Source organism: Acinonyx jubatus, chromosome D4 (assembly GCF_027475565.1).
Source record: "Acinonyx jubatus isolate Ajub_Pintada_27869175 chromosome D4, VMU_Ajub_asm_v1.0, whole genome shotgun sequence".
Taxonomy (NCBI): domain Eukaryota; kingdom Metazoa; phylum Chordata; class Mammalia; order Carnivora; family Felidae; genus Acinonyx; species Acinonyx jubatus.
In genome coordinates, this window is record NC_069391.1 from 562,147 (window position 1) to 580,468 (window position 18,322).

Genomic DNA, 18,322 nt, shown 5'->3' on the forward strand with positions numbered 1-18,322 from the left:
CCACCCACGTTAGGGAGGGTCATCTGCTTTAGGACAAGTCTACTGTTGTACATGTTAATTTCATGTAAGAAATGCTTTCACAGCAACCTGTGATTGTATTTGACTAAACATGTGGACACCACAGCTTTGCCAGGGTGACACAAAATGAGCCAACACAACACCCAACCCCAGAAATGCTCCTGTAGACAGGCTCTGTCCTTTCATGCACATAAGAGAACACCCTGGCCCCCACGGTCCAGGGGAGGCTCGGGTCCTGGATGGCTGTCAGAACTCAGAACTCAGCTGTAACTCAGGGACCTGACTTGCCTTCCATGTTGGCCATCCTCTCTCCCCCGTCGGGCCTGTGGGTCCTGTGACCTGGGAGCCACTCTGCTCGGTTATGGCTGAGTCTCCTCCCTGGGTGATCCTGGTCCAGCTCTCTGACCCTATAGACTTCTTTACCTGAGGAACGGGAGCACTGAGTCCTGGCCTGGCAGAGCGCTGTGACGACTCACAGACATCGCCTGTGATGTGCTTGGAAGGGCACCTGTGCCCCCGAGGACCTGCTTCCTCCCCAGTGGGGGCTGAGGCTCCCCGTCCTGCTGGCCTGGAGGTGGGCGGCAGCACTGGTTCCCTTTCCCACCGTGCTGCTCCCACACCGGCTCTGGGTGGCCTTCCTGCAGACCTGTCAGGGTCACTAGTAACCTCCTCCCTGGGCATGGCTCATCCTCCCCACTCATTGCCTGGCCTCAGGGACATGACCCCCCCCCCCCGGGTCCCCCAAACCCCCCGGCTGCCCCTCCTGCCTCCCCTGGGCTCTGGCCTGGCCTTTCTGTGCCCTCGCTCCCCAGTGGTCCCACTGTTTGAATTGCCTTTGGGTACTTGCCGCATCTCTCTTTTATCGACTTCTCTATTTCCATAATAAAAAGATGAAAAAAGTCCCATCCCTGTGCCTGTCACCATACCCTAACATTCACCGCAGCTCTGTTCATGAAGCCCCAAACTGGAAACAACCTAGCTGTCCTCCAGTGGGCGAACGGTTAGGCAGACTCGCACCCACACGTGGACGAAGGATGGGCCGTGGGCACACACAGCTTGCGGGGAAGGAGGCTCAGGGGCATGCTGAGTGGGAAGAGATCGCATACTTTGATTCCATTTGTATACGTTTCTAGAGGTGACAAATGATATAAGCGGAGAGATTAGTGGTTGCTTGGGGCTGCAAACAGATTAATGGCGTGGGGGTGGCTATAAAGGGGCAACCCTGGGGGGTCCTGTGGGGTGGAACGTTCTATATCTTGACTGAGTTGGTGTCAGTCCCTCATTATGATTTTGACTGTGGTAACGTCTTGAGAACTGGATAAAGGGTATATGAGATGTCTCTTTCTCTCAGAACTGCGTGTGTATCTCAAAATAAATTCTTAATTTAAAACCATTTTTAAAGAAGGATTCAATCACAGGTTTTTCTGTTTTACAGATGCCCTGAAAGTTGGAGTGATTACTGAGCCTAAGATTCTTCCAGCTCTGAAATTCAGCTGCTGACGTGTTGTTTCGAAAACTTACATCTGCTAAAATCTGTTCCAAGTAGGTGCTTCAGCGTTTGGAGCGGCCGCGGCCTGAGGACCGGTCTGAAGCTGGCCTCTGCAGGGGGCCCTGGCACCCTCCCCAGACGTGCAGTGGCTGCGGCATCGGAGGGGAGGCCGCCCAGGCTCCTGCCACCACCAGCTGCCTCCCTGTCAGCTTTACGGGCAGACCCGCTAAGGTTGTGTGGATCACACAATTCCTGCCTCAGTAGAAGAGTCCAGAAAAGGGAACCATTTCCTCAGGTAAGCGCATGACTCAGATAGAGGTCGGCATGGTGCTGGAACTTATTTGCAGAGGAGGGCAGTGCTTCTCTGTGGTTAATTCTGGAGCACGAATGTCCAAGAAACGGGCAGGAATTGGTTTTAGCCCAATACAAAGAAGTCGGGTTTGTTTGTTTTTTTCCTTTAAAAACTGGGCACTTTCCAAGACAAAATGAAATAAAAATAAGATTTTTCCCTCAGGAAATAAAAATAGTCTTGGTGTGATTGAAATGTGTGGTGTTAGAGATCAGCTTCCTGAGACCCGGCCCTTCCTGGGGTCAGCGAGGAGGCACCCGCCGCAGGGCACCGCGTCTCTCAAAGCCACCAGTTCCGCGGAGGACCTCGCCCTCCACCGCCCAGGAAACGTTGAAGGAAAACCAGAGGGACGAGGAAGGCAGAGCTCAGGCCGCTGCGGGGTGCTCTTCTTGGTGGCCGAGACCGCCTGTGTGACAGGGAAGCCGTGCCCGCAGGAAGCTCCTCAAGACTCCTCTCCTTTAAGGTGCACGGTTGAGACTGTAGAACGGGGAACGTGTCAGCGCTCCTGCAGGACTCCATGCTGGGCAGACCCTCATCCTCTGGGCGATGGGAGTCCTGGGCCGGCAGCACCGACGCGCCCTCACGCGCCCCTCTACTCTCAGGCCGAAGCCAGTGCCGGTTTCTCGCCTTGTGGTTTCAAACGCAGAACGAGCCGCCACCGGTCTCTGAGCCAGTTTCTGCACGCGGCCCTTCACGGTGGGTGTCTGGGCCAGGCCACACATGAGACCGCCTCGCGGCTGTGGGGGACCCTGTGCCATGGCCACTGCAAGGCATGGCCCGCTGTCTGCGGGGGAAGCGAGAAAGGGGCAAGGCTCAGAGCCCTCGGGCCGACTGACACCATCACGTTACGCCCCGTGACTCTGATAGAACAGCCTGTGAGGAAGGAAAGAGCTTATGGTGCAGGAAGTAGGTGAATGAGCTAGTGGATGACACCTTGAGACATGCAGGGCTGAATCTGAAGTCCAAGGATGAGGGGCCGGTCTGAGGAGGTCCCAGAGAGCGGTGACGGCCGTTTGCGGAGGAGGGAGCCAGGCCAACACAGCAGCTCTGGAGGTCGGAAGGAAGCAGAATATCTGTGAGCCGTTCGGAGGAAAAGGCAAATCCAAGTAGCCCGTATTTAGTCAAAAGGAAGGAAATCATGCCCAAAAAAGTAAAAAGCAAAGGGAAGAAACCAAAAGGAAGAAGAGGGAGTTAATTAAGAGAAAAGCTTAATTAATTAACTAATTAATTAAATCAGAAAGTATAAAATTGGTAAGACGGGGCGCCCGGCTGGCCCGAGCGTGCGACGCTGCATCTCGGTCGTGAGTTGGAGCCATGTGTTGGGTGTAGAGATTACTTAAAAATAAAGTAAATTAAAAAAAAAATAAAGTCAGTGTCTCAATTAAAACAATGAAATCAGAAAGACCAAACACCAGTTCTTGAAAAACAAACAATGAAATAAACTCCTGACGAGGTAGAGGGAAACCAGTGAAGTGAGACAACACTCAAGCTTAATGAGAAGCGCAGATGTTCTGCGTCCACACTGGCACCACGGTCGTAAATGGGAAAACCTCAAGAAATCGATGCCTTATGCAAACACACCTGAGAAGAAACAAAATCGGAGCAGGTGGTGAGCAGCAGGGACGCAGCGGGCTGCAAAGTTCCCGCCACGCGGGCACCGGGCTGGCAGCTTCCTGCCACGCACGGGTGTGTGCTCCCAGCCTGCGTGAGCCCCCGGCCCCAGCTGGGCCTTGAGACAGTGCAGCCCCTGCCTTGTTCCAGCTGTGACCGCCAGGGACCCTCACACAGGGCCACTGGGCCAGGCTGCTTCAAGTGCCTGACCCCTGGCGACCAGGGCAGGATGTTTTTTCTGTTCTGAGCCACTGAGTTTGGGGCCGTCTGTTTGCCAGCAGCAGATAACCGGTGGTGAGGGCTTAAAGCCATCCAGCAGAGCGAGGGCCGTGGGGAGAGGACCTGGTGTCCAGTGGAAGTGACCACCGCCCCTGCGGCCTGTCGGGGGGCTCATGGAGGAGTGAACGGTGGCCCCGTCTCCTTTCTGCAGCTAAGATTCCTTTATAGTTTATTTGAACTTTTAAGATACCATTTGTGGTTTTCTTTTCTTTGTGAATATAAAGTGGAGTGTGTTCATGGTAGAATATTTAGCAAGTACAAAAAAGTTAAAATAGAAAATACAGTAAAACCTTGGATTGTAACTTGTTCTGCGAGTGTTCCACAGGATGAGCAAACATTTCTAATAAATTTTAACTTGATAAACGAGCCATGTCTTGCAATACAGGTAGTACAGAACGCCGAACGTCACGTGATCACAACTGAGCCAATGGTTGTTCTCTCTCCCTCCCTCTCTCTCTCTCTCTCTCTCTCTCTCTCTCTCTCTCTCTCTCTGTGGGATTGTGGGTGATCGTCTTCCATGCTTGGATGTTTGGTCTCAGGCTGTGGTGTTTGGCAGATATCCGTGGTTTTTCAGAATGTTACAAGGTGCCCTCAGCTGGCACTGGTGTATTTTTGTCACTTCAAAGCACCAATGGACAGTCCTTTGCTTTTCCAGACAAGAGTAAGCTTAGGAATGCTTTGCTTCATTCTAGGTCAGGCTGCCTGCAGATAGAGACCCTTTCCTCTGCTGCCTTATTGCCGGTTCCATTAAATACAGTCTATGACAAGAGTTTGTTAATACTGTGCTGTAATCAGCATCTGTGTGAACGTTTGCAATGGCCCCCATGCAGAGAAAGGTTGAAAAGAAAGGCAGGAAGAAGGAGATGATCACGGTGGAAGTCAAGAAGGAAATCGTCGAGAAGTACGAACGAGGGATGCGAGTGGCCGAAATTGCAAGATTTTATAAGAAGTCTACGTCAACCATTTGCACAATATTAAAGAAGAAAGAAGAAATAAGGGGGCTAGATGCAGCGAAAGGAGTCACGAGAATATCAAAGCAACGGCCACGTGTTCTGGAAGATGTAGAGAAGTTGCTTCTGGTTTGGATAAATGAGAAACGGCTGGCAGGTGACACCGTGACCGAGAACTTTATCTGCGAGAAGGCAAAGGCCTTGTACACCGACCTTGTAAGTAAACTGCCAGGTACGTCAACAGAAAACGAAGAAGGCTTCAAAGCAAGCAGGGGATGGTTTGATAACTTTAAGAGGAGAAGTGGCATCCGTAGTGTTGTGAGGCACAGAGAGGCTGCGAGTTCGGATGCTAAGGCAGCCGAGGTGTTTGCTACCGAGTTCCAGAAGCTCATGGCTTCCGAGTGTTACCTGCCGGAGCAAGTTTTTAACTGCGATGAGACGGGGCTTTTTTGGAAAGAGATGCCAAAGAGGACGCACATTACGGAAGAAGAGAGTGCAGTGCCTGGTCACAGGCCCGTGAAAGACCGTCTCACCCTCTTGTTTTGCGCTAACGCGAGTGGGGATTTCAAAGTCAAGCCCCTGCTCGTGTATCATTCCGAGAACCCACGAGCCTTCAGGAAATGCAGGGTGCAGAAGAGCCAGTTAAACGTCATGTGGAGGTCCAACAGCAAGGCTTGGGTCACTCGTATCTTGTTTGTCGAGTGGGTCAACGAGGCCTTCGGTCCTGCAGTGAAGAAATACCTTTTAGAGAAGAATCTGCCGCTCAAAGCCTTGCTGGTGATGGATGATGCCCCTGCTCATCCTCCAGGCTTTGAGGACGACCTGCTGGAGGAATTCGAGTTCATTAAGGTCAAGTTCCTTCCTCCCAACACTACTCCAGTCCTCCAGCCCATGGATCAGCAGGTCATTTCAAACTTTAAACAGCTTTACACCAAAGCACTATTTCAGCAATGCTTTGAGGTGACCAAAGGAACAAACCTTACCCTCCGAGAGTTTTGGAAAAATCATTTCCACATCGTGAACTGCCTCCAGATCATTGATAAAGCCTGGGATGGGGTCACCAAGAGAACCCTCAATTCTGCTTGGAGAAAACTGTGGCCCGATTGTGTTCTTGGACCTGACTTAGAGGGGCTTGCTCATGAACAGCAGCCGCCAGTTGTCGGTGAAACGGTGTCCTTGGGGAAGACCAGGGGACTGGAGGTGAGTGAGGACGACAGTCAGGAGCTGGTGGAGGAGCATGGCCAGGAGCCGACCACCGACGAACTGATGGGTCTGCATCGCGAGCAGCAGCAAGAGGTTATGGGGGAGATCTCGTCTGCAGGGGAGAAAAAGGCCGAGGAATCCCTCACTTCAAGTGAGATTAGGGAGATGTGTGAAATGTGGGAAACAGTGCAGAAGTTCGTAGAAAAGCACCACCCGAATAAGGCTGTAGCAGTGCGAGCGATGAATCTGTTTAACGACAATGCGATGTCCCATTTCCGTGAAATCCTCAAACGGAGGCAAAAGCAAGTGTCATTGGATAGGTTCCCTGTTAAAGTTGCACGAAAAGAAAGAGATTCCACGGAGCCAATAGACAGCAGTGATTCCGTTAGTGATGGTGAAAGTCGTCCTACCCAATAACCCTCCTCTCTCTTGTCTCCCTCACACCAGCCACGAAGGTTTTCAAAGGTCAGTGCAGGTTAATTTGTTGATTTTCCTTTATATTTTGTATTTTCTTTATTGTTTTGTATTATATTTCATACGAACACTTTTGAGTGGTGGAATGAGTCATCTGCATTTCCATTATCTCTTATGGGGAAATTCACTTTGATATACAAGTGCTTTGGATCACAAGCATGTTTCCGGAACGAATTATGCTCGCAAACCAAGGCGTTCCTGTACGGAGAACTGGCAGGCACCCCCCTCCCCGCCCCCCCCCACCAGGGCCCCCATGTCCTTCGTGTCCGTGCCGTGTCCCGGGCTGACACCACCGCTGTCCTGCGGCACACGCCGTAACATGGCTGCTCTCGGTTAGGTTCAACGCTAGGGCACATTGTGAGGACTTTGTTTCCCGTGACATTAGATGTTTTTGTAAAATGTCTTTTTTAAGTGGCCATTCATCATTCATAGGACTTCTACCCCGTGAGGAGGCCCTCACGAGAGCAGGTGTGGAGCTGGAAAGCCCAGCTGAGCTCTGGGGCCAGTGATTTCTGCCCCCTGCCCCCGGGCCATGCCGCAGCCTGCGCCCCATGGGAAAGGGTCCCCGAAGAGCCTCCTCTCGTGAGGGCCCCCAGCCAGGACTCTGGAGGGGCCGGTTCCTCCCTGAGCTGCAAATGCAGGCCTAGACCCCGCTCGGTCTTGACAATGTGCACATGGTCGTGAGTGTGTGGAAGGGCGCCGCTCCAGCCCAGAATCAGCACCCGCCATGGCGGCGGCCAGAGAGGCACACAACAGCAGTTCTACCTGTACCCCTCGCGGTACCTCTGAAAAGTTACCTTCTTGTATTTCAAATTGGCAGTCTTAATTTTTAAAGAAAGGAACGGCCTGAAGTTGAACCAGTAAGTTAAACGTCGCTCCCACGGACACGGACAAAATAGAAGAGACACCAACAAACGTTGGCAAGGGTGTGCGGAAATTGGGCCCCTCGTGCGCTGTGGTGGGAAGCAGTGCGGCCGCCTGTCAGCCAGCGAACCAGCTCCGCTCAGCCCGGCAACTCTACTCTCAGAGAAATGACGGCACACCTCCACGTACAGCATCCATGCACAAACGTCCACGGCAGCCACAAAGTGGAAACAACCCAGATGCCCGTCCGCAGAGGAGTGTGGTCCGGCTGTACCGTGGAATGTTATTCAGCCGTGAAAAGGAGTAAGTACCAGCAGTGCTACAACGTGAATGAGCCTTGAAAGCAGCGTGCTGGGTTGCAGGACCCAGAGGCAAAAGGCCGCGTATCATATGACCTCTTTTCTTTGAGTGTCCAAAACAGGCAAATCCCAGGAGACGGAAAGTGGATTTGTGGTTGCCACCGAGAGGGCCGATGGGGAGCAACTGCTAATGGGTGGTCTTTCTGGGGTGATGGAAACGTACTGCCATTAGGTAGCAGCGATGTTTTCTCCTACCTAAATATACCAAAACACCGAGTTGTGCACTTTAAAGGGGTAGATTTCATAGTATGTGTATCATATAAATAAAACTTTTTAAAAATCACTGAGCTGTGTGCCCGGACATTTGATTCAGTTGAAAACGAATTGGAATGGCTTTCAAATTAGCATTCTCCTTTAACAAAACAGACCTGAGTGGCCCCTGTTTTCAGGGTCCAGGCTGGACGCCCAAACATGTCTGGGGTGGCGACCCCAGCTCCACTGGCATTTGGAATCTGGGGACGGCAGGGTGAATCCCGATGCTGTTGTGCAGAGTGGTGCCTTTGGGCCCGGTGCCCATCTCTGCGGAGGCGGCCAGGCACCTCCAGGTCCCCTGTTGTCTGGCCGGCTGCTTACCCAACGAAGACCCAGCAGAAATGTGTGAATCACACATGTGCTTTAAAATTTTCTGGTCCAGGGAGCCTGGCTGGCTCAGTTGGTAGAGCATGAGTTTCTTGACCTCAGGGTTGTGAGTTCAAGCCCCACATTGGGCATAGAGCTTCTGTTAAAAAACATTAAAAAAAGTGGGGGGTGGAGTTAATTTTTCTGAACGTTTATTTTTGAGAGAGAGAGTGCAGGTGCAGGAGAGGCAGAGAAAGGGGGGGGACAGAGGCTCTGAAGTGGGCTCTGCACGACGTGGGACTTGAACCCATAAACCGTGAGGTCATGACCTGAGCTGAAGGCAGACGCTTAGCCGACTGAGCCACCCAGGTGCCCCAGGAGAGGAAATTACTTTTCATTTCCTAAGTCCAGTGTTCCCCGAATATCACCGTTCCCACCTGTAATCGATATAAGAGATCAGTACAGAGACATTTGATGCCTTACGCCAGGTACATTTTGCACTGAAAAGTAGGGCGCAGCTGACCTGCTGGATGGTGGGGGGTGGGGGGCGGGGCAGGGCTGGGAGGAGACAGGGACTCCAGGCCTCAGGGGCCTCCCCCATGAGGCCTACGGCTTCGGGGGCTCCAGGGCTGGTGCCAGCTGATGACCCTCTGACGGCCCCTCGGCATTCCTGCCGCATGTCTTATGGGTAACACGGGCGGGGGCTGCCACCCATAGGGCCTGGGAAGGCTGGGTGCCGTGTGGGGGGCTGGGCACCGTGTAGGGGGCGCCAGGAGGAGTCCAGGGCTCTGGCACCCCCAGCAGTGAGGCTGCCTCGGGCAGTGGAGCCTGGGAGCTGGCAGCTCCGTTGTCACCCCCTCCTCGGCCTCGGCCACCCCTGTGATAAAGGGCACAGGACTCACCTGGAGAGGGGGCCACACAGCGGTGCCGCCTGTTTGCAAAAAGCATTATAGGAAAGCGGTGAAGGGACCATGACTTGGCGTTCTCACGAGAGTGCTTTGGTGACATCTAAAGTCACTTCAGTGACCACAGTGTGGAGAGAATCGTGCTCTGTGGCCGCGGGAAGCCCCCTGGCCTTGTTCTCCTGGGACGGAGGGACAGACAGGCAGAAGGCTCAAGCCAGTAGCCAGCCGCCTTGGACTCTCAGCCAGCCACGTAGGTCCTTCCGGATTCTTTTAACTTCTGACCTTTTCCTTTACTTCCCACCTTTCTGGGAGGCTTGGAGGGTAGCTTCAGGTCAGGACACACCATGAAGTGTCTGCTCCATGCTGTCCTGTCCTGGCCAGGAGCCTGGCCCTCTGGGCTTCCAGCCAGGTCTCAGGCTTTGCTGCCGTGCTCCTCCCACGCATGTGGCCTCTGTGCAGAGAGACCACCGGCCGGAAGAATGTGCCTCCCGGCCCGTCTCAGAGCAAGCCAGGGCCCCGCGCTGCTCTCCCTCCTGTAGAGGTGACGAGACAGCCAGGTCACAGCCGGGGCTGTGCATGTGTCAGCCGCACTCACTCTTGTGGTTCCCATGCCCTCACTTGCCCCAGGCTGCCCACTTCACCATGCGGCTGGGCCGGGACCCCAGCCTGAACTGTGCAGGATGCCAGCGGGCCCTGCCTGGAGGAGACAACACTGCTGGGAGGGTGGCTGGGGCGTGGCCGAGGGGCAGGGTTTCGGGAGGCCTTGGGTCCTGCTCGGTCAGTGCGCCCTGGAGCATCGGGAACCTGTAGCAAACACTGGACATGGCTTGTGTCGACCCTGATAATTAGATGGCCAGTTGTTTTGCCAGCAAAATGGGCTCACGCGGGAATGGCAGAGGCTTTGCAATCCGGGACGAGCAAGCCATGACGAAGCCACAGGCAAGTCTGGAGAACAAAGGAGAGGAAGGTTACTTTACAGAGAAAAAGGAGACGGTTGTGAGGCACTGCTTGGAAGGGAAACCGCTTGGAGGAAGGGAGGGCTCAGGGTGCCGGCAGCTTCTCCTTGGCCGAGTCCTTCCTGCTGAGGGGTGAATGAAGCCCCAGCTAAAGTAGTGTGCACGCACGCACAGGTGCCTCTCTTGCTGCTGGGTGTGCGGCTGGCGCAGAACGCTAGGGCTGAGGGCTCCCCCTGCTGGCTGTCTGGCTCCACGTAAAAGGGTGGTTCCTTCATTCGGCTTCACATCTGCGGGGCCTGGCGGGCCTGTGCGGCTGTCAGGTAGGCTCTCCTGGGCCAGCTGTCCAGAGGAGGCCACCTGGCCCGCGCCCTCCTGCCGCCGGGCTTGCCGCTGGGCCAGGGGCTTCCCGCTCAGGTGTGGAGCAGGGGCCAGGGAGCAGGGCCTCTGGAGTGAGTGGGTTCTTTGAGGCAGATGTTTTGTTGTGCTGCAGGGTACCCAGCAAGAACCTGGCTCAGGTTAGCCGCCTTTCAGGAAAATACATGGTGCTTAAATGAGTTGCACATTTTGACCGTTCGTTTTAAACAGAAGTTCTCAAACTGCCAGGAGCCGCTCACCCCAGTGGGCTCCTGGAAGGCCGTCCGTGGGAAGGCCTGCTGGTTGTGGTGTGGGTTGTAAACCCAGAACCGCATTTCCAGCTACAGATGATTTGGACTCCAGAGTTTTTAATTTTCACTTTAAAATGAGGTCAATTAAAAAAGTCTGTCGTGGGGTGAACTTGAACTTGCTCTCTGCCAGCTGTTTTCATTCTCAGAAGCACATGGGTTTCAGTGTGTTGCTGTACTTTGTCCAGGGCTCGGGAACAGAACAAAGGTTGTGTAATGAGAGCCGAGCGGAGTTTCTCGGTCCTTTCTCCAGGAGGAGGGGGTAGGTCCGTCTACCTGTCCTGGGACTGGCCTGTGAGTGGAGCCCACTGCCCGCCTCTGGGTGGCCAGACGCTGGGTGCTATGCTACTTAGAGAAAAGGGGAAGAGAGCCTGTGGCAAATCTTGGAGTCGTAGGGGTTTGTCCACTAGAAAAAGGCCCCTCCCTCAAAAGGGCCATTTGGTCATCTGCCTCCTTCCTGGGCTGACCGGCGAAGCGGGTGGCTGCAGTGCAAAGGAGGTCGTCGGGGTCATGGCAGTTTGTGCTGTATGCGGCGTGGAAAGAGCCTGACCACAAGGCATGGATGGACCACACTTGGTCTGCAGGACAGGCTTCCTCCTCTGGTGACCTGACTTGAAGGGGTCAGAGGAACCTTTGCCCTGCACCGATGCTAGTCTTTATTATAATTCTGATTGGACTGGGGCTCCACCTTTTTTTAAATTTATTTGAGAGGTGGAGGGGGGGATGAGTTGGGGAGGGGCGGAGAGGGAGAGGGAGAGAGAGAGAGAGAGAGAGAGAGAGAGAGAGAGAGAGAGAGAGAATCCCAAGCAGGCTCCACGTTGAGCGCACAGCCCAGTGTGGGGCTGGATCCCACGTCCCTGGGGTCATGACCTGAGCTGAAATCAAGAGTGGGATGCTCAACTGACTCAGACACCCAGGAGCCCCAGCTCTACCTTTTTAAAGAGGAGCCCCTCAGACCACACAAGGGTGGGGATAGCCAAAGAGAGGGGGTAGCCTGGGGGCCTGGCTGTGCCTGAAGGAGGGCTTCAGACAGGGCGCGTGGCAAGCCCTCGGCCTCCCTCTGAGACCCTTCTAGCAGCTGTCAGAGTGGCCTGCAGTTCAGAGGGCAGCACAGGGCACCTGCCTGCAGTCGGCCCAGAGACAGAGGCCAGGGGGAGGAGCCACCATTTGGGGTTTATTTAAACCACCCACATGGCTCTCGGTCATGCAGGTGGTGGGTGCTTGGCCCTGTGTTTTTGGATGGTGGACAAAAGGGTGCTGAGCCAGAACTCTGTACCCTGGGGGGAACTCCCGCCCCCCACATCATGCTCTTTGCTCCTCCCCACCCCCATCCTTGTGTCCAGGAAATGCAGGCACAGGATGTGGCCCCAGGGGCTCACACTGCCCTTGGGGGTTTGCTGCTTGCTTGGGTGGGGCGTGGTGTGGAAGGACCCTGCCTAAGAGGCCCTTCTGCACATGTGCTACACATGCCATGAAGTGTCAAGGGCTCTAGAAACGTTAAACAATGGTGTTGACACCATGGAGAAGCCAGGCCAGGGCCTTGGCCTTGCTGAGGCCTGGATGGAGGCTGCTCCAAGTTAGCCCAGGGAGGAACCAGGGTTGAAGGACTGAACAGAGGAAGAAATGGGCGGGGCTCCTGGTGCCTCCTCAGGGAGGGGCCCACAGGACCTGGACGGTCTCCAGCTTCCCCTCATGGGGGCCGTCTGCTGGGCCCAAGAGTTCTCCTCCCTCTTGAGGCCACAGGGGCCTGAGAGGTCTCCTTGGCACAGCCCACGAGGGCACTTGTGGCACCGGACTGCCCCCTCAGCACCCAGCTTTGTGGGGACTCCCAGGAAAGGGACAGCAGTAAACAGACAGGTGGATCGGCGGGAGACTGTGACCCGGCAGGTGTCACGGGGGAAAGACCGTGAGGGACGAAGGTGGCAGGTTGGCTACATGTGAGACAAGCAGACAAACGAGGAGAGCCCCCAGCTCCTGCTGCTCCTTCCAGCGGAGAGCCTGGCCATGGGCCTGGAGGAGCACCTGTGCGTGTGCCGCATGGGGCCTGGCCAGTGTGCAGGGGTGCAGGTGCAGGGGTGGCCGAGACCCCCAAAGAGGGTGTGCTGTGGGAACGAGTCTTTGTCCCCCTGACTTGCCTGCTGTGGTGCATGAGGAAGGAGGCCTCCAGGCAGCAGGTCTGGCGGGGCGGGTTGGGTCTGGGGGCGGGGTCAGGGGCAAGGCCAGGTGTGGGAAGGGGGGGTTGGGGTGCAGGGCTGGGGAAGGCCCGAGGGCCAGGGTCAGGCAGGTGTGTGAGGTGGGTCAAGGTGGTCTGGGGTGTGGGCGGGGGTCTGGCATGGTGTGGGCCACGGTCAAGGTGGGGCAGGGGCAAGGGTAGGCCGCCGTCTGGGAGATGCTTTGGTCTTGCAGGCTGGAGCGGAGCCCTCAGGATCTTCTGGTTTGGCACATTTGGCGTTTATTGTGGACTTGAGCTACCTTAACGTGATTTCGGAACAAGATCCAGGAGGAAACCCACAATAGAGAGAAATTATGATTGTGCTATGTTAAAGTGAGAGCTGTCCCTGTCTCAGCGTCTTCCTGCTGAGAGTCCTTCTGTTTCTTGAGTTAGGTAGGAGACAGGATGGTCTATTGTGAGGAGAAGGAGGGGCCCTGGGGTGTGGGAGCCTGTGCCTGGAGCGTGCTGTACCCAGCGTGTGCAGTGCGCGTGGCAGGGGTGGCGAGTCGGGGGCGCAGTAACTCGGCACAACCCCGCCTGCAGGAAGGCGCCTGTCCCTCCTTGTCACCGCACGAGGGCCCATCCTGCACCCAGCACCAGGAGGGGAGGAGGGCTGCCGCACGCGGCGGGAGCGCTGACCCTGACCACGTGTCTCTGCAGGGAGGCTGGCACCCGGAGCGTCGGGGCAACGGCCAGGAGGTGAACAGCACACGACTGTAGCTTTTAATAGCTTTCCTTTGCATTAATTTTTCAAAATTTGGAAGCTTATTTCATTTTCCAAATACTCTGCTAATATGCATAATTGCCTTTATAAATAGTAAAAAGCCAGTTAAAAACAAATAAAAGTGAACAGTGGTGCAGGGAAAGAGCTGGAAGAAAACCCAGGTTTAGTCCCAGATGACCCCCTTTTTCTCACACGCAAATGAACGGCAATCCCCCTGGCTCTGGTGGAGGGTCAGACCGGATGTGGTCCCTTAGTGCCCGAGGGTGCTCTGACCGGTTCGGACCCAAACGTGGGGAAGCATCAGGGGTGTCTAGCCCGCCTGTTACGGTTGAGTTGTGTCCCCCTAAAAATTCATATGCTGAAGCGCGAAGCCCAGCACCTCAGGATGTGATCGTGTTTGGAGACAGCATCTTGACAGAGCTGATTAAGATGAAATGAAGTCATTAGGGTGGGCCCTCATCCACTCTGAGTGGTGTCCTTGTGTAAGAGATCAGGACACAGACATGCACAGAAGGAAGACACAGGGGGAAGACGACCGCGTTCACACCCAGGAGAGAGGCCTCGACACCTTGATATCTGGCTTCCCTTTTCCAGAACTGAGAGAGATTAGATTTCTGTGGTTTCAGCCATACGTTTGTGGTGCTTTGCTTTGGCCACCCTAGGAAAGGCGTCCCCCCGCCCCCGGGGGCCAGTCTGTGGGTGGGGTGGGGTGGGGTTGTAAGCTCGCCGTGAGGACCACCCCCTCCTGTAGTCCCGTCTCTCCCCTTCTTTCCTGGCGAGAAGCCCAGGCCGGGCATCCATTCATCTGAGCTGTGGTAGGAGATGTGCACACCTCTGGGGCGGGTGTTCCAAGAAGAGAACCGTGCAGGCCGACATCATTTATGGACTTGGGTGCGACAACACGTAGGAGAGTAGTGAGACATACGGCAGCACTGTGAACAGAGCGTGAGCTCTGCAGGAGCTGGGTTTATAGCAGAGACGCCTGCCTGCCGGCCAAGAGCCACAGAGACTGGGTGGTGGCTGCCTACCCCAGCCTCTTTTGAGGCCCATTAAAATGATGGTAAAGGCATTTTAAAAGGACAGTTTTGCCTTTTTACTAAAGGCAAAAGTGCTTAACGGAAAAGACAAGGGGAGGAGATGGAAAGCAGGGTGACTAACAGCCTGAGAAAGCTGGAGCCTGAGGCAGAGGGGTGGCCCCGTCCTGGCCCGAACCCAGGGAGGCTCCAGACTGGAACCAGGGTCTTGGGGGTGTTTTCAAGCGGAGGGGTCAGACCCTGACCTCGGGGACCTGGGCTGTGGCAGCTGAGTGCCCGTCTGCAGGTGAGGAGGGAGCATTCCCTCCTGACAGACCGGCTAAGGCAAGAGACCTCTGGGCCCTGGTCTCCCAGGCCCCCAGTGTACCCGCACCGAGCACTGGCTTCTGCTCAGCCCCCAGGCGGCTGTTCAGTGCCTCACTCTTGAATATGAGCAGTGGTCTCCAGACGCTTGAGAAAAGCTTCTGAGAGGAAAGACAGTCACTGTGTAAGCAGGAAAAAGGGCGTCGATACAGAAGAATGTGTATGAAAACAAAGACTGAGTCATGAGGTCCTCTGGGGTAAGAGGAGAAAGAGTTCTTGATTAATGAAATTTTGATAGCGGAAATGAATAATGCAATGAGCATTTTAAAAAATAAAGTTCAGGAAACCTTCCCCAAAGGCACAGAAGAGGAGAGATAAGAAAAATAGAGGTTCTTCCAGGAAGCTCAGTATCTAAGAGCACTTCCGGGACAGGACGGAGGACAGGGAGGCCAGGACATTGTCAAGGAAAAATAAAAGACATGTCCCAGAACTGAGGGACATAAGCGTACCCAATGGACTCCACCCCATCCATCCTGCTGAGACCCTGGATGCTTGAAGGGAGGGTGCCTCGGGAGGAGGAGACAAGCGTCCTGCATGCAGTGGGGAGTCAGGTGGCTGCAGACCTCTTGGCACCGGCACTGGGAGTTAGAAGGCAGTGGAGGGCCATCGCCATCACCTGCCGCCCACACACAGCCAGACTTCCAGCCAGGAGCAAGGGCCCAGGGAAAACTCTTGCAGACAACCAAAGCCTTGTTAAATGTGCTTCTTTGCGATTGATCTCAGGAAGATGCTGGAGAATGTGCTCCTCAAAACCAGAGGAAAACTGGGGAAGGTGAGGACTTGGAAGTCCAGAAACGCAGGAGGCACCGGGAGAGGAAGAGAATGGGAGTCTCAGGGTGGAAGCTATGGCACAGGGCTGGAGAGTGGCTGTCCAGACTGAGACAGAGGACAGAGGCTTGAGAAGGGATGTCTTTAAGAACAAGTGACAGACTTCCAGGATTGTTTAAACATGTGGAGAGAGGTGTTAGAATTCTGTCAGAGTCCCATTAATGATGGCAATGTAGAGCATCCAGCAGTGCAATTTGTTCTTTGATCTATTCCCTTTCCCCATTCTTTACGTAGGATGATTTCTAGTGATCTGTCTTCAAATCCCCCGATTCATCTGCCATCATCTCCAATCCACTGTCAGGCCCAATCAGTGAATTTTTCATTTCAGCTATTATACTTTTTATCGGAGAATTGCCATTTAGTTCCTCTATATAATTTCAAGTAATTTCCATTTTCCCTTGTCTGTTTACTCATTATGACCATGTTTTCCTTTAACTTTTTGGACATGTTTTCCATTCATTCTTTGCATACACTTACAACGGTTGTGTTAGTCTTTGATAAATCCAACATCTGAGCCACGTGGAGTTGGTTTCTATTTTTTGGGTTTGTTTCGTTATTGTTGTTTTTTGTAATGTTTTCTCCTTGATTATGAGCCATAGTTTCCTGTTTCTGGGTAGATCTTGTGATTCTCATATCATGTACCGAACATTGTGAATGGTGCATCGCAGCAACTCTGGATTCTGTTATCTTCCTCTGAAGAACGTTGACCTGTGTTGTAGTAGGCAGTTAATTTCTAGCTGATTACCGTGAACAGGCGAGCATGGCTTGGCATTTCGTGAGGATGGGTCTTTGTGTTGGTGGGACTCAACCTGCAAAGTGCTCCATTGTGGATTTTACCGGGGCTTGGTTTTGGATTTTGGCAGGGCAGGTCAGGAGTGGGGCTCACTCTAGGCATAGCACCAAGGCCTGGCCTTTCTGGAGTCTTGGCTAGATGCTGCAGCGTTGTCTGGGCTGGAGTCTAATGTGTCTAGCACTGCTTGACTGCTAGTGTCTCTGTTTCAGTCTCAGCCCCAAGGCAACTGTTTCTGGGAGCCGTGGGGATCCTGCATTACTCATACACACTCCCGGCTGCTTCAACCGCCCCTCTTGCCGGTGCGCTGCCCTGCAGATGGCCTGCCACCTCCTCCACTTGGTGGAATGCTGTGCTCCCTGGGTTCCAGATCAGTGGTCCTGGCTGGGGGATTGCCCTCAGTGGGAGGCGGTCATCCTGGGGCCCTCCTCGGGCATTGTCCTGCTGTCAGGAAGCACAGTTGTGTGTGGCCTGTTGTCCAGAATCAGCTGCCTCGACTGTGTTGTCCAGTTGATGTTTGCAGTGGGAGGGCTGCGTCAGTGCCAGCCCTCCCACGTGACCAGAGCAGAAGTCTGGAGCAAACTCTGCAAGAAAGGAGAAATAACCGTAGTGCACGTGTGGCTCAGCTGGGGATAGTATTTACACAGGTGTACTCATGTCTTCTATAAATAGTGAGCCAAAGGAAGACTCTCAGAACCGTTTCAGGAGGTTGTGGGGTATGCAGGCGGTGCTGGGGGACGATAGTGAATTCTTCCCTTGAGGTCGGTCCATCACAGGTAAGACTGAAACTGAAGGAATAACCACATCAACGTATTCTCTAGAAAGATAAATGAAAGTATCCAAGGGCATAGCTAGCAGAGCTCCTCTGGGTAGGAAGTTTGGAGTAGGGAGCACAGTGGGTCTCCTCTCCCGTGCCCGTGTGAGGATTTGGGGTTTACGCGGTAGGCCATGCAGGCGTTACTGTGGTGCAAAGGAACAACCGTGAATGGAGACGAAGCCTTTTTAAGGCCTCCTGGGCACAGAGGAGGGGAGGGAGGACAGGCTAATCTCCAGAAACGTGGAGAAGTGTGTCATGGACGTAACGGCTTGCTGCCGGGCGGCGTCAGTTAGCGGTGCGTGTGCCTGTGTGGGCTGGCTCCCGGGTCCTCGTGGCGAGCCCGTCTCTGAGGCCAGCTGGCGGGTGGAGCCGAGGGCGCCTGGGCCCCCGCACCCTGACCACAGAGGCGGGCCCTTGGCGTGTGGTTCTACTTGTCTCTCTCCGCCGATTCCTCACTCCTCAAGCTGCCCGCTTTCTTCCCCAGCGCCGCCTTGAGGATGGACCCGGCTGACCCTCCTGGCGACCCCGCTGCCGGCGACCCCGCCGCTGGAGACACAGACCCCGCTGGCAACTCCACTGGCAGCGAGCGCCGTTGCACAGGTGAGTCTGCGCGCCTACGGCCCTGAGTCCGGCTGGCTGCATTTGGCAGGGCCAGGCGTGGGAGCGCGTGCGGGGTGCGCGTGCAGCGGGTGTGGCAGGGGAGGTCTGTCCGGGTATGGGGTACGTGTGTGCACCAGGTAGGCGCCCTGGGGGAAGGCATCCCGTGCTGTGGCCTTGTGCGAGGCCGCCCCGGGAGCGGGTGCGAGCGTGCAGGCGACACAGCACGGCAGCGCCGCCGTCCGGTCTCGAGGGCTGCAGGTAGGCGCCTCTCTTTGCG

General features: G+C 54.9%; 2 protein-coding genes across 7 annotated transcripts in view; both read left to right on the forward strand.

The window, feature by feature from the left end:
• Nucleotides 1–18,322, forward strand: part of EXD3 (exonuclease 3'-5' domain containing 3) — an 80,606-nt gene that overhangs the window by 2,009 nt on the left and 60,275 nt on the right. For 2 of the 6 annotated variants that reach the window (XM_053204296.1, XM_027051009.2), the window contains exons 2-3: nt 1,454–1,802; nt 17,930–18,045. In XM_053204296.1, coding sequence (XP_053060271.1) covers nt 17,943–18,045 — 103 coding nt within the window. In that variant the 5' untranslated portion in view covers nt 1,454–1,802; nt 17,930–17,942. Of the gene's footprint in view, nt 1–1,453; nt 1,803–13,059; nt 15,783–17,929; nt 18,046–18,322 lie in introns of those variants that run through there. The other 4 variants (XM_053204295.1, XM_053204297.1, XM_027051008.2 and 1 more) reach the window with 3 other exon arrangements.
• On the forward strand, nt 4,610–13,609 carry LOC106989051 (tigger transposable element-derived protein 1-like). Its single transcript, XM_027050990.2, has 3 exons — nt 4,610–6,050; nt 12,668–12,744; nt 13,550–13,609. Exons 1-3 carry the CDS (start codon nt 4,610–4,612, stop codon nt 13,607–13,609), a joined length of 1,578 nt encoding a protein of 525 aa, XP_026906791.2.